The sequence below is a fragment of the Ochotona princeps genome, chromosome 5 (genome assembly GCF_030435755.1).
Source record: "Ochotona princeps isolate mOchPri1 chromosome 5, mOchPri1.hap1, whole genome shotgun sequence".
Classification (NCBI taxonomy): domain Eukaryota; kingdom Metazoa; phylum Chordata; class Mammalia; order Lagomorpha; family Ochotonidae; genus Ochotona; species Ochotona princeps.
Genome location: NC_080836.1, coordinates 8300238 through 8318530, shown reverse-complemented (window position 1 = coordinate 8318530; position 18293 = coordinate 8300238). Strand labels below are relative to the sequence as shown.

Sequence of the window (18293 nt, the reverse complement as noted above, 5' to 3'; positions counted from 1 at the left end):
TCTTTCTTCCTTCCTTCCTTCCTTCCTTCCTTCCTTCCTTCCTTCCTTCCTTCCTTCCTTCCTTCCTTCCTTCCTTCCTCTCTTTCAAATCTGTCTTTCAAATAATAACTAAATACATATTTTACAAAGTGAGTTTACCTAGGCAGATCTTGAACATGGTCTTGTACATTTTTCCATTCACACTACAGGCAGACCCTTGGCCTGGACTCTAAATTAGAGCAGGAATCCTTAATCCATGAAGACCAGCAAGAAGTTCTGCGTCTGAGGTTCTCTGGCAGAACCTGTGCCTGGGGATGTGCTGGTTTCTGCTTAGCTAGCTGGCTGAACTGGATATCAAGGAGGTCAAGTGCTGCTACCTGGAACTCCTGGGAATGCCCTGGGTGCAGAACCTTATTAGGCTTTGTACATGACATGCCCCAGATGCTGGGCAACCTTGTCAGTTTTGTTGGTGTCTTGATAACTTAGATGGATGGTGTTCCCAGATGCTGTCTCATCTTTCAAAATGTGCTTAAGTAGCACTCCATCCTATTTTTTTTATATAATTCCAATCTTTGTAACCTTGAGAACATACAATGTCAAATTATTTTCATATCCATCATAAAAGTGCGAGGTACCAAAGAAGACAGAGGAAGGTTGAGAGATTGATCTGGGGCTAACAGTTGTCAGAGTAAAGCCAAAGTTACAGAGCTCCAGGGGACAGTGACGTATCAAAGAAATTAGAGCCATGAACTAGATCAGTGATGGATAAACTTTGTGAAAGTCACATTGCAATAATTCCAGCACTTGTGGTCTGTAGTCTGCCCTGATGTATGGCTGAGAACAGTACTGCTGGTGTTTCCGTGAACAGCAGCTTCTTGTTTTGCTAACAGGTGACATCATAGTTAGTCTTAGGATGGCCCCAGCCATGACCTAGGTCAGGGAGCTCCTGCCTCCTCATCCACTTCTTTATCTGCACCTTGACATTCCAGGCTTCTGCTTGCCAGGCCTGCTCCTCCTTGATTTTACTCCTTCAATGCCAATAGAAGCAGATGCCAAACATCCCTTGTCCTAACAGGTATCTAATTGTGCTAATCATAGTTTTTATTTTTATTTTTCAACATATGGATAATTTGAAGCTTTTTCTCAGAGATGATTCTCATGTTAAGAGGTGTTCATATTCTGGGAGTATGGGGACTAATCATTCTTTGCATGTTTGTTAAGAACATTTGGGATACTAGATATAACATAGTATACTGATTTTCTTTTCACTGTATACAGTGCAACTCATTGTGGTATTTTCCATGTTGTACATCTAATTCTGCACTTGATGCAAGTAGTTGAATAGTGGAGATTTGACTTCCATACTGATGCAATGGCACTTATCTCTTCCCTTTGTGCAGTGGTTTGCATCCCTTCCCCAGGAATTAGCTGGTCTTGCAATCTTCTGGCAGCCTCTCCTTTCATTCCCAGGAATTTCTGCAATACAAGTCGTTGCCAACACCTAGCAAAAAGATCAGGGAAATTAAGCTTTCCAAAATGAACCAGAAGCAGCTCCTGGAGGTGGTCTGAGTTTCTGAGGTCTTCTTCACTTAGATCATGATGTGTGTTTCATAATTGTGATTGTGTTTGACAAACCTGGGTTGAAACTCTGTCTACTACATTCTTTCTGTGAGGTTCTGGCAAGTTACTTGACTTTTCTGACTTCCTATGTCTTTTTTTTGTGAAATAGATGAGCAATCCAGAGTGAGTGGCTGCTGATTCACAAGCCTAGATGTTAGTGTCCACCTCGAAGTACATGGGTTTAACACCTGATTCAGGCCCATGGCTCTAGCCTCTCATCAAAAACACAAAACAAAACAAAACAAAACAAAACAAAACAACATTCACACAAAGGAATAAAGTAGTGCCTACTAAAGCAATTGAGATTCAGCCACTCACTTAAGAGACGTGCATTAAATTCCTGGTTTTGGCACGATCCTGACTTTGACCATTGTAGGCATTTGGGGAGTAAATCAATGGAATGGGATATCCTACGTGTGTGTGTGTGTGTGTGTGTGTGTGTGTGTGTGTCCTTTTTACTCTCATAAGTAATTAAACAAAAAGTAGCCTGGGACCTGCACACTAGCTCAACTAACTGATCTTCCACCTTGCAGCACCAGTATCCCATATGAGTACTGTTTCTGAATATACTCGTTTCACAATCTCCACTCTTCCTAAGAAAATTGTTCATCCAATTAAATCCAAGTTGCTCACTATGTATGTATATGGTTACAGATAAAATTATGAAATCCAGGCCCAACATGACGCCTCAATTGGCTAATCTCCCCCTTGCAAGTCCTGGGATCTCATATGGGCTCTTGTTCATGCCCTGGCTGCTCTACTTCCCATCCAACTCTCTGCTTATGGCCTGGGAAAGCAGTAAAGCTTGGCCCAAAACCTTGGGACCCTACATGTGTTTGAGATACCTGAAAGAAGCTCCTGGCTCCAGATCTGGTTGTCACAGCCATTCGGATAGTCAATAGGCAGAGAGAAGACCTTTCCGTATCTTCTCTTTGTAAATCTGCCTTTAAATAAAAATTAAGAAAAAAAGAATGGGACTTCTGGTTGTGAATAGTAAATACCTGCGGAAATTCTAATGGAACTCCATGTGACCAGTTTACAATAACCAGCCATATCATGATTTGCTGTGTGTGAATGAAAATACAGCTGATACTGTTCATGTAAAGCACAACAAAAGCAAAAGTGATATTTCCAAACCTGGACAAATGTTTAGTTTGAACCTTTTTTTTTTTCAGGGTGTCTTTCTCCACTCTTGGCTCTAGGATAAAGGGAATGTAAAATTTGCATAATAATAATAGTATTGCTTTTGCAGGTCAGCTTGATGGCAGTAAAAATGAAGATGCTTATTTCAACTCAGTATTATCTTGTGTGACTCGTATTACTAATATCACAGCTTTGGTGTTCAAAAACAAGCTTAAAAATTTGCAGATGTTACTGAATCAGGGGGAACAAAAACAATGAGGCACAACGCAATCTGATAGAGAAATTTGCCCATTTGAACAACTCAGGGTAATAGAGAGCTAATGGATGGTAAATACAGGTTGGTGCAGATAAATGTTGAATAATGAGTTTTGAAATTCAGACTAAACGAAAGGGATGCTTAATGAATTGGAAGTGCTTCAGTGCAATATATTAAAGAAGGTTGCCGAATTATTAGAGGGTTATTATTATTTGCCTCAATGTGCAAACTCAATTTTTCTCTTCTTTGTAGAGGAGGGAAGAAGTGGGTACTAGAAGCATGAATGTTTTCTAGTTGTCAACATTTCAGAGAACAGGAAAAGCAGGGGCGTGCCAGCATGCGTTTAATTCAAAGTTACGTGGTTTGGGATAATTCTACTGATATCTCGAGTTTTATTTCTTTCACTTGAAAATGGGAATAATAATATTTGCTAGGGGTTGAAAACTGTGTTGCTGCCTTAATACTGCATAAGAGTGCATGAGCTGAAGGGATATAACCCACATCAAAGATGTCAAGGTTTGTTTTTATTACAATAATGTTCTTGATTAACAGCCAATTTTCAGGATGGCTTTTATTGTTCGTTGGTTTTCAGTTTTATGCATTGTTTCATAAAAAACATATTTTGTTGTTATTGTCACTGCTGTTTTGATTTGTGTTGGTTTTAATTTTGAAGCAGAGTAACATACAGAGAGGGTTAGGGAGAGACAAAAATGGGATGTTTAGTTCTCTAGTTCATTCCCTAAATGCCTGCAACAAACTGTACTGGTCCAGGCCAAAGTTAGGAGCCAGGAATGTTGTCTGACTCTCCCATGTGGATCGCAGGGATCCAAGTCCTTGTATCATTTTCTGCTGTCTTCCCAGGCACGTTAGCAGGGAGCTGAATCAGAAGCAGAGCATCTGGCACTGCTTTTTAGGATGCTAATGTTGTAAGCAGTACCTTAGCCCAATATGCCACTGCACTCTTCCTATTCAGAGTGTTGGAAAGTACTTCTGGTGTATGTAGCAGCAACATAGTTTGCAGCGGGGGTGGTGGGTGTGAAAGGGCACGCATGGGTTTTTTCCTTAATCGGCCAAAGGTAATATAGGAAATTGATGGGGATAGTGAAGATAGTTTCAGTCACCCGCAACGCTAGAAGATGCCCAGTGTGGTGGTACTTTTTGAGATAAGATGGGTGCCAGCTCCAATGGCAACCTCCACTGGAAGCCACCAGCTGAGGATACTATAGCAATCGTCTATCAACAACAAGATTAATAACAGCATCTCCCACTTACTGACAAATGCCTATAACTGTCAAATCCCTGCTTGTTATCTATAGAGCTACAGGTCCTGGTTCTAATATTCAACAATCTCCAAAGGTGCAACATCTATTTATCTCTTCAGACTCATCACCTACCTCATATGGGAAGTTAGGGCTACCTTCCTACACTCTTCAATTGAATGCTTTGATGAGCTTTCTTTCAGTTGCACTACCCTTCACTCTCTCCATGCTTGTACATGCTTTTCGACCTGAATGCCACTCTTTCTGAGTCCAGGCAGAATTTTCTCTGTGCGTAGCTGAAGTGAGACAGCACTGTATTAGTAAAATAAATAGATGAAAATTACTCTGGGCATTATTGGGGCATACTCCCATTGTGAGCTGAGGGCCATCTGAAGTGAAGGGCCTGCTTGAGTTCTGCAAATCATTCCAGCCAAGTATTAGAAATGAAGGCTGGGGGAGACTGTGGGAACTGCCAGATCTGTTGCTCAGCATTCGGGACTCCTGGTGACGAAGTGAGATTGGAGACCGCGTCTGGAGGACATCACAGGACAGAATTTCAAAGTCAAGGGCTTTGTGCTAACTTTCAGGAGATGTTGCCATAATGTAGCTGACTTGTAGGATATCCAACTGTTGTCTGATAAGCTGTAGAATTGGCTATTACAAAGGAAATTTCCAGATCGTAGCTTCCAGAGGCCTCATGAGCTCCTCCCTGGATGTCAGGCTTCTGGAAGCTTGCTTCTGCAGCTTGCTGAACTCCTTGGAGAAGTGGAGTGCAAAATATGAGGTCAGGGAGAAGCCAGCTGGTGCCTGTGAGCAGCCATCCCCTTGGTGGCTGCAGGCAGCCTCTGGGGTGGGCTAGGGCTAATGCCAGCAGCTAGCTGGGCCAGCAGCGGGGAAGGCAGTGAAAAGAGGACAATGGACTCTACATTTCTTGCATCTGTCAATCTGTTATTGTGACCAAGGAGTTCTTCTGGACGAACCCATGTCACTTTTCAACTGTCCCCAAGTAACCCTCTGACCTCCTGCACCACAAATAAAATGGAAATCTGGGAAAATCTATGTTCTAAATAAATTTGACTATAAATTTGACCATTGCTCATCATCCAGATTTACTAGATCATTTGTTATAGATATGCCTCTCATGTACAACGTAAAGTTAGGGATTGCTTTTTGTCTAACCTTGGATTATTTCCCTCCCCCCAAAATAGTTAATTTTAGCTATTTTGATGTGATGTGTGGCAATAATGTCTATTCTTACATAATGTTTTGCCGTCTATTTTCTTGTGCCTCTGGAATAAATCCGTATGTAGCCTATATTTTCTTGCTTTATTTTAATGATGCATATCTCTTTACATGGGTATTGGTAGATTTTATTTATTTCAAATTGGAAGGCTAATATTTTTATTCTTTTTGTTCCCTTAGAGATGTAATTCTCTTTAGTATGTTTAATTCTCTCACTCCTAGACATTGTATGTTGATTGATGGCTAAGATAGTATTAGTGCTACTCTTTTGCTTTTGACAGATATGTCACTGATTCGTATGTTATGCTTTCATTTTCAGCATTTTATTTGTAACATTAAATATACTTGTTCTTCTGTTACTTCATATGTTTGCATTGAATGACAGACCATGGTAAATCTGGGTGTTAGTGAGATACCTCCTTGTAGCTTCCATCCCCTGCCCTCTTACTATTTCCCTTCCATTTCGTGCCAACATTTTTATAGTTTACATTTATGATACTTTTGTTCCTTAGCTCTGTGTTATTTCTCGGGAAAGAAGGACCAAATGCCTGCTTCTCCCAGTCTTGTGTGCATGAAAAATTATGCAGCACATCACAATACATTTGAAGTAAATGATTCCTAGATTCAGTTCATTTGACAACATTAAAATAGTTATTTGCCACAAAAACTTGGTGCTTTGTTATAGGAGATTTGTGCAATCTCTACACAGGGAACCACTTAGTTCAGAAATAACAATTTCCTTAATGCATTTTAGAAACTGTTTCCCACTCTAATCAAAACTATGAAACTTGTGCATGCTTCTTACTGGCATTCTCATTTGGCTTTCATTCAAGTTTGTATCTGCTATGTTCCCACAATTCTGAAAAAAAATCAGAGGATGACCATAACATCAAACTGAAGACATCACAAAACAACGGAGAGAAGTATTGGCAGCAAGCATAGGTTTTCAGCCATTAAGATTGGTCTTCGTGGTGTTTCTCCTGGTTTTTGAACCAAGAGCTCAGAGGTTTGTCTTGCATTAGGTTTCTGAAATTCTGTAGTTGGTCCTTGAAGTAATTTAAGAACTAGCTGGTCATTCTTAAATGAGGACTCTTACCACTTTAGTCAGTTGTGAATCACTACCTGAAATTATAAACACTTGTTTCAAAATCTAACAGGTACTTTGAGTTATCCTTAGTCAGCAGAACACAGTGTTTCAAACAGGACTTGCCATAGTAGGCCCACTTATTTCCAGGGTGCCTCACCAGGTTTGATTCCAGAGCTACTAGCTATTGGGCAGCATCTATAAACCAATCTGTCACAGCTTTCCATGAAGTCATTTGTACAGATGGACTGTCTACCTCCTTGGCACTAAGTGTAAGGGATCCTGTTTAATTATGGTGAGATGGATACAAAGAAAAAGCTCAACAAAGAAATTCCACTTTCAAGCCTGTCTCTGGACTTCAATTTTGATGAATTAACATGGACATGTTCAACATTAGGTTGGGCCCTGAGAGGAAGTGGTAGGGATGTGTGTTAAAAATCATAAAATTTGTCTTTCCAGATCTTAGAATCAAGTTGGCAGCAACCTACATAGCCACACTATAGAAAAATAGACAAAAAAAGGATAGTGTACATGATGCTGAGAAATGAACAAGGCAAAAGGAAGAAGAGCTATAAGAAATACCTGCCTGGGAGACACATGGCAAAAATTATTTCACACATTCTTGTTCTTCCTTCCATCCTCCATGGAGAGGACAGACAGTACTGCTGAAGCTCAGGTGACTGAGGGTGTTCCCTTGAGTCGCAGAATCTTTTGGAAATCAAAGGCAGGATGATGTGACCCATACATGTTCTACTGCAAGAATGCACCTCCCGAGAATAACTACTTTTTATTCAACACATTTGCCATTCAGAGGACCTTCACATCTGGTACCTCATTTGAACTTCACAAAGGCTCTTTGTGATAGAACTCACCATCAGAGGAGGCTGAGGACACGCGTGGAGGAAGGGCCAGGTTCATTTAGGATTCGCCAACGTGGCTACTCTGATCTCCCATGATCTCCACTGGTCTGCTAAATCAGTGGAAATAGAAACGAGTGTATAATCAAGGTGTGATTTGTTCATGGTGGAGCTGTATGAATGATTTATGAAGCATGATATGTCTGGATGGAACATTTAACTAGACCCTTGATTAGATGCCTGTTTTTATGTGGTTTGCAGATGATCAAAAAATGAAATTAATTTTGCCAGATCCATACACAGAAAGAAAAGGAAAAAGGTGGAAATCTTGACTTTAGAGTGAACTTGGATTGAGACTGTTTTAAGCCTGTTATGAAATTGGGCTAACATGTAGCTGCCTGTCTCAGAGTGACTTGCTGTGTAGTAGCTAATGTAGCTAGCTAGAGCCTCCTTGTGGTTGTGATGTGGTTGGTGGATTTTTCATACATTCCCAGCCTATCCTGATGGGTGCTGACATTGTTCATGTGTTTAATATCACAGTGATGCAGATGAGCCTATTGCCATGTTCATTTGAAAATTCAAGGTTCAAATACGTATTGTTCTCTCCTGGAATTCCAAATCATTGTACTGTCACTGCTGGCTTTGTGATCTATGTGAATGATTGAATCCAGCCCTCATTGAAGCAAAACCAGTGAGGGTTAGGTTCACGGACAGGGTTAGGGTTAGCAGTTCCAAGAAGAAATACCATTCACAACTTCAAGGACGAGCACATGATGCAACAAGTATGGCACTCAGTTGTCTTCCTCCTGGCCCTTCTAAAGCTTCCATTATAGAGTGGTTGCTGTTTCACTTTCCAGTAATAACTTTTACTTCAGACACAATGCTTCCAAGCCCCAAACTTTGAGTCACCAGTATATTAAAGGTTTGCCATCCCTCTGCATTTCAGAGCACATATTGCTGTGGTGCAGTTACTGTTCCTCACACACAGCATCCCACGCAATATCCTTGCCTTAACTTTTTCCTAGCTAAGCTGGGAAGTGTCCCCTCTGTGGGGCTGTACTGGAATTTCATGTCATTCTACGTTCAGTGACAGTCTTGTGTGTGCTCTGCAGCAGATTTTAAGCTCTTTCAAGGTGCGCAAAGAGAATTCTGCCCTATACAGTGTCAGACATAAGCCTGTCAGGCCACGTTTTCAAGCTGAAGGATCAAAGCAACACGCTGCACTGCCTAACTTCCTAACTGCACGTGGACTACCTTCTGGACTTTTCTCTCTGGCTTGTCGTCGCTTGATCTCCCAGTCAGATGTTGCTTCCGCACTTCAGTTCCTAATCCTTGCCCTTGGCTTCATCTGGGAATGTTTGGAACACTGTTTCAAACATCACCCACAGCTGGCCCTTACTTTAAAATTCCTGAGCTTTCATCTAAGTTGTGTTCTGACCGCACATTGTGTAAGGAGGACTCAGTAGCAGAGCCAGTTGGTGACTCTCCTTAGAGACAAGGGCACTTTGCTGGAATTCTGCATGTGCCGAAGCTTACTAACACAGTTAAGTAGTCTCCCCAGGGTGAATCCACAGAGTTCATTACTGGAAGGGTTTCTTTTTTCTTTTGAAATTTTGATTATGTTTTGTACAAGTTGAAATAAATCCACAAAGTGAGAATATCCAACTTGATTATTGATTACAAAGTGATTACCTGGGTAGGGATGCTGCATATTGAAAAGGTTCCTCAGACACCTGTGTCCCAGTCAAGAAAACCCCTTTTCTGAAATGAGCAACACTGCCCTTCTGTTTTCAAGGACCACTTGCATATTGCTCTTTATAGCTTTACCTCTGCAGTGTCACTAAAACGGCAAATGTTCTAAATCATAAATGCATGGAATTACTTTTGATAGGCTTACGTTTCTCTTTATGATCTTTGCGAGTCTATCATTTAAATGAAGTGGATGAATTCCACCTATGTCGCGATACGGATTTAGGAGCCCAGTGATACTTTCCACTCCATCTTCCTGCTTGTCTGCCTTCCTCAGCCTAGCTCCTGCTCCCTTATGTCCTCTTGTTTGTTTCTTTATTTTCTAGTTGTTACAATAACATATGCATTTCACTTCAAAATCACTGGTTAGCACTTCATTACGTAAAGGGTTTTGTATGTATCAATACATTGCAAATCGAACATAATAACAAAGAACAAAATGAAAAAAACCTACTATTCCTTGGGAGCATAAACAAAAGCTCTATACAATAATTAAATTTCAGACTGCCAATCTTGTCTGTAGAGATTACATTTTTTGTATTCTGCATATTAGTTATTTCATATTAGGGAAGCATGTTGTCTTTTCTGGACTGGTTTATTTCACTGAGCATAATAGTTTCCAGTTGCATCTATTTAGTTGCAGAAGAAAAGATTTTTTTTATGGCTGAATAGTATTTGTGTGTGTTTGTGTGTATCACATTATCTTTATCCAGCCTTATGCTAAAAAGAGCTGATGTATTTCTGTGAGAAACATTAGTGTGAAAGACTTTGGCAAACAGTTCCACAGACACTGTGGAAAATAGTTTTCTAGTCCTAATAATATTTAAAATATGCATACCTATGTCTGTCACTCAGAAACTCAACTCCTATAAACAGATACCTCTGATATGCATGCACATGACACAACATTAAGCAGAGCAGCTGAGAGGACAAAAATGTTAGATTTAGAGGAGGGAGGGAGGGAGGGAGAGAGAGAGAGAGAGAGAGATGGGTTGCTTCCTGGCAGGAGCTGGCCCTGGACCTCTTCTTGCACATGGTAAACTTACCATATGAGAAAAGTGGCCACCAGGATACACAGCACTGAGCTTTTACATATTTTACACACAGGGAATGGGAGAAGGTGACAGCTCCTCAGTTCGCACATGCAAGTGACCTGCAGCACAGTACTCATCATGGTAGGCGCTGATTTTCTGAGCAGAATCAAGGTTAGGGAGATTCGACCTTCTAAGCATTCCTGGTTGGGAGTGTCAGGTTGACTTTGGAAGGGGGGTGGAGTCACTTCTGCTTTGCCCAAACTAACGTTATGTAAATTTTCTCCAGTGGTCAATATTTGCTAATTCCATTTCCCCACATCATCCTCTTCCATGTCTCTGGCAGATGAGAAACTTTAATCAATTACAAGGCCTCTTATGTGCTGTTTTACTAGAATCTAAACAATTAGGTTTTTATGTTAAGTTTTAGGATTTCAGGGTTGAAAGTGAGGAAATGACTAATTAAAAGAAAGGCTTGATTTTAGGGGGACACAGTTAGGGTGGGAGCCGTTAAGAGTGGAAGTTGAGCCTGCCAGAACAGAAGATATTTGCTTGGGTAGGGCAACTTTCTAAGCTGCTACTTGAGCAAGGAGCCAAGCACCCCTGCAGCCCTGAGAAGGGGAGTGGAGGATGTGCACAAAGGCTCGTTGGTGATGTTCACAGTGTATTGGCTTAGAAGTTTGGTGTGCCCCCTGTTGCAGGGCTTTCCTGAACAATCCACATACCACCAGCCCTTTGCCGTCTGCACCCAGATTCTTCAGACCTGGGAGTCCAAACTTACTGTTCCAGCCTGAACTGCATAGAAGCAGCGGCCTAAGTAATCTGTTAGTGCCCAGTATAGGGTACAACCCATAGAGTGTGCACAACACATTTATCTTGAGAGAACTGATTTTCTCTATGTTTAAAAAAGGGACTTAATTCTAAAATTTTCAGGATATTTTGGGATAAGAAGAAGGAAAATATTCCCAAAGAATCTGTTACGAAATCCAACAATTTGATAAATTCATCAGTGTGCATTTAAATGGTTTAAAAGTGCTTAAATAGTAATCATATACCACAGAGGACTTGTTCAGAAGAAAACTCCCTCCCATAAGTTTGCTCCTTCACAACAGTTGCAGCATCTTCTCCTGTTGGGCGCTCAGACACAGACCCCCAGCCCAGGCTGATTAAAGTAAGGGCTCTGGTGAGTGTAGCAAGCTCTCCAGGAAGTACATGCACGGTCTCCTTTGCTTTACGGCATTATTCTAAAGGGAGACCACACTTTTACATTCAAATCAGTTCTTCTCCAAGTCCTTTGAGATAATACAAACTTTGAAGCTCCTGATCAGGCAACAAGTAATTTAGATTCTAAGTTTAGACCTTGCGGCTCTGGTCGTGGGCGGAGCTGTCTGCAGCAGAAGGCTAAGCAGTGCCTTCCCCAGTCTGCAGCAGCCACGCAGCCACGCAGCGCTCCTCCCTGCGGCCACGCGGCCACGCAGCCACGCAGCGCTCCTGTACACAGTGCACCTCCACGCAGCGCTGCCCGTGTTCCTGTGGCATGGGCCAGCCCAGGCCTACTCCAGCGCTGTGCCTGTCAGCCTGCAGGCCCGTGTGGTGCTCTGGGCCCTGGCAGTGTTGTCATGCCTGTGGCTGCTAAGTGCACTGTCACCAAACGCCAGGATGCCTTGCTGGTCTGGGCCTTAATTCTTAAAAAACAAACAAACAAACAAAAAACCCACGAAAAAACAGCTCCCTGCCTGAAGCCTGGGAAAGCAGTCGAGGATGGACCAAAGCCTTGGGCCCCTTCACCCGCATGGGAGACTTGGAAGAAGCTCCTGGCTCCTGGCTTTGGATCTGCACAGCACTGGCCATTGTGGTCACTTGAGGAGTGAATCATCAGATGGAAGATCTTTCTCTCTGATTTTGCAATAAAAATAAATACATAAATAAATTTTTAAAAAGTGAGGACTTGTTCTAGGATATCCTTCCTGCTCCTCTTCTCCCATTACCCAATTCTGTGAGTGATGAGGTCTCTTAGAAAATGGAAAAGATTTACACATAATCCATGGGTATCCTCCCCCATTGTTGACTCAGCACCAGATCACTTACACCTGATAAAATGTGAATGCTATTTAAATGATGTTCATATTACATTGTTCTCGAAGTAATAACCAAGGAAAGCATCTGTGCATGTTTAAGAATGATGGATTTATTTTTTCCAACTGATTTCAACTCATGCCTGTTTAAATAAAATGATGCAGATTCCATGGGTGTAGGATTCCAAGTATGTAATGCATGTATATGTATTTATTTACATGTGATGTAATTAGAGCATATATCTGTGATGTGTAAGAAGATAAGCATATGCACACAGAGGCAGAGAAAGCATTTGAAATCAGACATTTGTGCTTCAATGTTTTGATCACTGAAAGCCCTTGAAAAGCCATCAGCTGTCTCTGACTGTGACTTGTTCAAGCTGTCTGATATTCTCAACATAGAAGACTTTAAAAGTCATTCTGACTCTCACTTTTATCAGGGGACATCTCTGTCACTGGAAAGATTAAGGAGATCATTTGGAGGATTCACAAGGAATGAACCTTTTTTTGCAGTAAGCAGTGTCTGACAGTAAGCCAGTTCACTTGGTAAGCCATCGCAATCCTGTCCACTTGTGATTCTTGGAGTTAGAACATGGAGATAGCATTTTGGAGGGGAAGGGGTAGTGGAAGGTCGGGGGGACAAAGCACTGTGACAACAGCTCATCGTTCTATCCAATGTGCCTGCTGCAGGACGTGTGTGTGACAGGCAGTGGGGATAAAGGAGAGTCGGGGGCACACCTTTGTCAGATGCTTTCTGTGGGCTGGGACTTGACAATACTCCATGTATTTGCAATTGTATCTATATTTTAGAGAAGAAAATTGAAATTCAAAAGGTCCATGTGATTTTTTTAAAGATTTATTTGTAAAAAGAGTTACAAACAAATTGAGAAGAATGGGGAGGGGATATATGTGTGTATGTGTGTGTGAGAGAGAGAAGGACTTGAATTTTCTGAATTCACTTCATAATGGTAGGGGCTGGGCCAGACAGAAGCTGGAGTCTGGCCCCCCAACTGGGGTCTGCCTATTGTGTAGCAAGGGCCCAAGTAGTTGGGCCATCTTCTGTTGCCTTCTGAAGCACATTAGCAGGGAGTTATATAGGAGAGCGGCTAGGACTCAAAGCAGCGCTGTAACATGGGATGTTGGCTTCACAGCATGACTTAAGAATGGCATGTTGGTTCACCTGAGATTGTATAACTTGCCCAATGTTACTCATCTACTCACCCACCACAGGGATTAAGAGATTTGTCTGTGAAGAATTTTATGCTTTCATCATTCATTGATTGTTTCTACCTTCCAACTAGAATAGATATTCCTTAAAAGGAAGGGGCTTTCCTAATTGCCTTGCTCACCTGATGCTTATAGCCGTCCATGATCATTAATGTGTACTCAGAACGTGAGGCTTACATAGAAGGGATGATAACACACTTCTAATTTTTTCCATTTTTTTTCTTTATTTGAAGACTAGGGTGACAAAGATATTTTCCAATCACCAGTTCACTTCCATATGGCTGCAACAGTCCTGGACTGAGTCAGGTTGTAGATAGAAACCTGGAACTCCATTCAGTCTGCCATGTGGATGGTAGGGGCCAAAGGACTTTGGCCACCTTCTGCTGCTTTCTCAGGGTTTTTAGAAGGGAGCTGGATCAAATGCAGAGTACCAAGAACTCAATTTGACATTCATTTTGTGATGTTAGTATCCCAGTGGGCTTAACCCACTGTGCAAGGTCTCTGGTTTCAAAACCGTCTAAGTTTTAAAAATTCCATCTATATAACATTATAAGACTGAATGATCAATGGCAGGATATATTCAAAATAAATTTACCAGTCAAATTCTACATAAAGAATGTCATGTGCAATAATAATTTAAGATAGAAAAGGTATAAAGTTCATTTAATAAGATGGGAATCTTAAAATGAATGGGCAAGAATTACAATGGACAAAAAGGAAGAAAAGAGGCTACTGTAGGTTATTTTCTCCAGGGAATAATTTATTCATTTGAGCAGTTAGTAGATAATTTTTTAAAATACAGTTGGGATTGTAGTTCTTTACAGATTTAGTGATTTGAAAGAGCGAATAACAGAAAGAAAGGGAGGAGAAAACAGAATTAAAAATTCCTTCCATCCACTGGTTCACTCCCCATAAACCGCAAATATTGGGCTCTACCAGGCTGAACTCCTTGTAGGTGGCAGGGGCCTCTTACCTGAGACCTGGAACCTCCACTGCTTTCCCAGGTGTGTTAGCAGGAAGCTAAATCAGAGGCAGAATAGCTGGGACTTAAATCAGCATTCTGATTTGGATGCTGGCGCTGAGGATAAGGGCATATTAGGCTTAGGCACAATCAGTCCCGGTACTCACATCTGTAACCACATGGGGAGATTTAGAACTACTGTTGGCTGTATTTACCCTATAGTAATTGTTTTGATTGTTCTGTTAATTGACCTGGGCATTGGAGTACTTAAGGAATCTTAAGATCACTTCATGGTATGATGGCAGGTTTCAGAAATCACTGTTCTGGGGACAATGATCAGCCATTGTGGATGTGATTTTGACAGAAGTGAGTGAGACCACAATGATAGCATACAGGTAGAAGTTGAATATGATACTATGGCTGGAGGTGCTGTGGAATCGAAGAGCAGGCGTTTCTCAGCTGTCTGTCACTATACAGAGTTTAATTGGAGCCAAAAAAGAGAATGAAAAAAGACCAGGAAAGTTTGGTGAGGAGGGGTTTGAAGCAGATACAAGGGAGACATCAAAGCAAATGAGGTTGAAAGTGGAGCTCTGGAAAAAAAGATCAACCTGGAAATTTTGGTTAGGTTTGGGCTACTACATGGCCAATAGGGTAACTGGTATGAGTGGAAACTGAGTGCAGAGAATCTCAAGGAGTCAGAATGAACACCTGTGTGAGAGAAACATGGGCACTGTGTGAAAAGAGACTTGCATGCAGCTGCTCTTCTAGCTGGGTCCCAAGGAAGTTCCTGGTGTGCCATTGCCCAGTCTTGCCTTTTAGGATGGCGGCATGTGGTATTCAGCATTGTATCCACTATGTTGGTAGTGTTTGAACCTACATTTTTGGAGTAACAAAGGACGTTCGTAATAGTGTCGCATAGTTGTTCCTTTGTGCAACAGATTTGGATTCTTCAGGAAGCCCTGTGTTCCTGGCTTAGCTACTTCTGCATTATCAGCAGTAGTTCTGAATCATGAAAGAATAGCAGCTTTTAGAACCATTGCACTATATATACACACATGGGTGGACTTTTTCTGCATTTCTGTCTTCTCTGAGTGTCTTAACTCAGGCTCATTAGGTACAACTGACCCTTTAAATCAGGCTCCATCAATGTGAACCGTTGGTGAGAAGGAACAGTGCTTTCCTCCCCAGCCAGTCTGCTAAAATACATTGACTTAGTTCCCTTCTCTGCTTTTCACATCGATTTTCCACACTGAAGTATTTCAGAGGCTTTCTCCTTTTCCTGCATTTGAATTTCATCAAGTCAGCACCATGGAGGCAGTGCAGCTTTATGGGAAAGAAAACTGTGTGATTGGTCCATGTACGCAGCCAACACAACTACTGCTTGTGTCTGACTTCCTGAGCTTTCATCATCAATGAGGAGTGATGCAAAGCCAAGGCAGGTGGCTCTGAGGTCAGCTGCTGTGGAGGAACAGTGAGACACTTTGAGGTATGCGCTGAACCATAGGAAATGAGCTGAAGGATTCACTACTCTATCCACCAGCACCCTCAAATGGTCTGATACACCCATTTACACAGTCCGCAGCATGATCTGCCCCTTCTACTATAAACCACTCTGCACTTGTCCTTCTATAAACATCAGTTGAGTCTCATAGTGTATAAGGAACAACGTGGCCCTTAATGCTAATTAAATGAGGTTAAATAAATTCACTTCCACAAAAGGGTCTGCTGAAAATTGTACAGCACATATGTAAGGTACTATTACCACCATTAATTAGATTAATTGGCTATTGTATGCTCAAGTTTTTCTCATCAGTTCTTTCCCAAGTTTTCTACTGAAAGTTCCCTGTCAGCCAACCCATGACAGGAAGACAGTGGCTTCTGAATAGCTATGGATTTACTAACAACAGAATGAGATGGTATGCCAGGTTCCTGGCTCCTTATAAATGGTGACCTTACTTCTTTTGTTTTAAAGATTTATTTTTAAGTCATATATACAGAGAGGAGGAGAGACAGAGAGAAAGATCTTCTGTCCGATGATTCACTCCCCAAGTAAGCGCAACGGCTGGTGCTATGCCGATCCGAAACCAGGAGCCAGGAACTTCTTCCAGGTCTCCCACACAGGTGCAGAGTCCCAAGGCTTTGGGCCATCCTTAACTGCTTTCCCAGGCCACAAGCAGGGAGCTGGATGGGAAGTGGAGCCTCCAGGATTAGAACCGGTGTCCATATGGGATCCCGGCGCATTCAAGGCAAGGACTTTTAGCCGCTAGACCACACTGCCGGACCCTGTCTCCTAAACTCTTAACTCTCTCTTTCTCTGTAACACTTCTGTGCATCCACTCAATTTTGGAACTAGCCAATTCCAGAATTTACAGTTTTCTATAAGAAGCATGTGGTGAGGTAAGGAAACAGGGAATGGCAGAAGTAACAGCTACAAGCGCTAACACTCATCTTTGTGCTGGGTCTATTCTATCTTTGGATTATGAACATTATCCATCTCATGCTATAGATGAGAAGAGGAAGAAAACACACAGGCACATATGGACACACAGAAGTGACCTTCCCCCACATTGCCCAGGTGCAACTAAAGGCCCACTGATGTAAATGCCACCGCTCCTTCCACAAGTCAGATTTCTCTTCATGTGAAGCTATCTTCTCCTCTCAGTGTCTCCACTTTCACATTCAGTAAGACCCTGAATTCTGATGAGAAGAAACCTTAAGAAAAAAATTTTCACCCTACAGAATGGATGGAGTCTTAATTCATGTGAGTTCAGTTCTTTCAAGGATTAAATCCCTAAAGCTAGTGATGAGTGAAAAGAATTCTGGGGTTGGGGTCCAGTAGATCTTACCCACTGCCAAGTGGGACAAAGATCTGTATAATCTTGAGCACTTACTCCTCAGCAGCAGGCATTGTTCTCCCTGTCGGCACAATGAGATATTGGCAATACTACAAATAGTTACTAAGTGCTCTCTATTGGTTAGGTAGCCAGCTAAGAATCATCTTGAATTTTTCACCTGTTAATTGCAGATGTGATTACTATCTCACTGTTGTCAGGGAATTTTGGTGGGTTAGATGTAGTAATCTATCATGGTTCAGCATGTGAAACACTGATCAATAATTTGTCTGCTTGCCAACCATAGCTGGCTAAACCAACCACTGCTGTCACCCACTCCATTATACTGTTCTCACACGTTTCTACTTACATTTGCCTGTTTCATTCCTAAAGAATAATACTGATAACTATTATAATATTAAGAATGATTATGAGACTAAAGTATAGTTCTTCATACATAGTCATCTGTCCATTATTGTGGACATGGACAATGACAGAGAGTCTATCATCCTGTTGTCATATAGTGTCAAACACTTTCATTGTAAGTCAATCTTTGTCTGGAAGTAGAAATGCATGCTACATTGTATCCTCACATCTTGATATTTTAGTCTCCATTTTACAGTTACTGTACATCGCCTTAAACGGAAAGCCACAATGAGAAAACAACAGGAGGAAAAATAGAAATTTACAATGCCATGAAGTTCAATAACATGTTATTATATGTGAGAGTCTCCATTACACAGCTACAATACATGCCATTATATGAAAAGCCACAAAATAAAATCAACGATGTAAGGGAATTCAATGGGGGTAGAGGGAATTGGGGAGGGGATAAGGGAAATCCCAGGGTCTATGGAACTGTATCATAAAATGATAATAATAATGAAAGATAAAAAAGAATGATTATAAAAATGAATACGTATTTCTTCCATAGAAGAAGCCCACTTGGCTTACATTGGATCAGTAAAGTTTCCCAAGA

General features: G+C 41.5%; 1 protein-coding gene across 1 annotated transcript in view; it reads left to right on the top strand.

The window, feature by feature from the left end:
* The first annotated feature begins 572 nt into the window (after nt 1-572).
* LOC101519617 (contactin-associated protein-like 5) overlaps nt 573-18293 on the top strand; it is a 384664-nt gene continuing 366943 nt past the window's right edge. The window contains exons 1-2 of the mRNA XM_058664176.1: nt 573-610; nt 1023-1054. Of these exons, the coding sequence (XP_058520159.1) occupies nt 573-610; nt 1023-1054 (70 nt within the window). The remainder of the gene's footprint in view (nt 611-1022; nt 1055-18293) is intronic.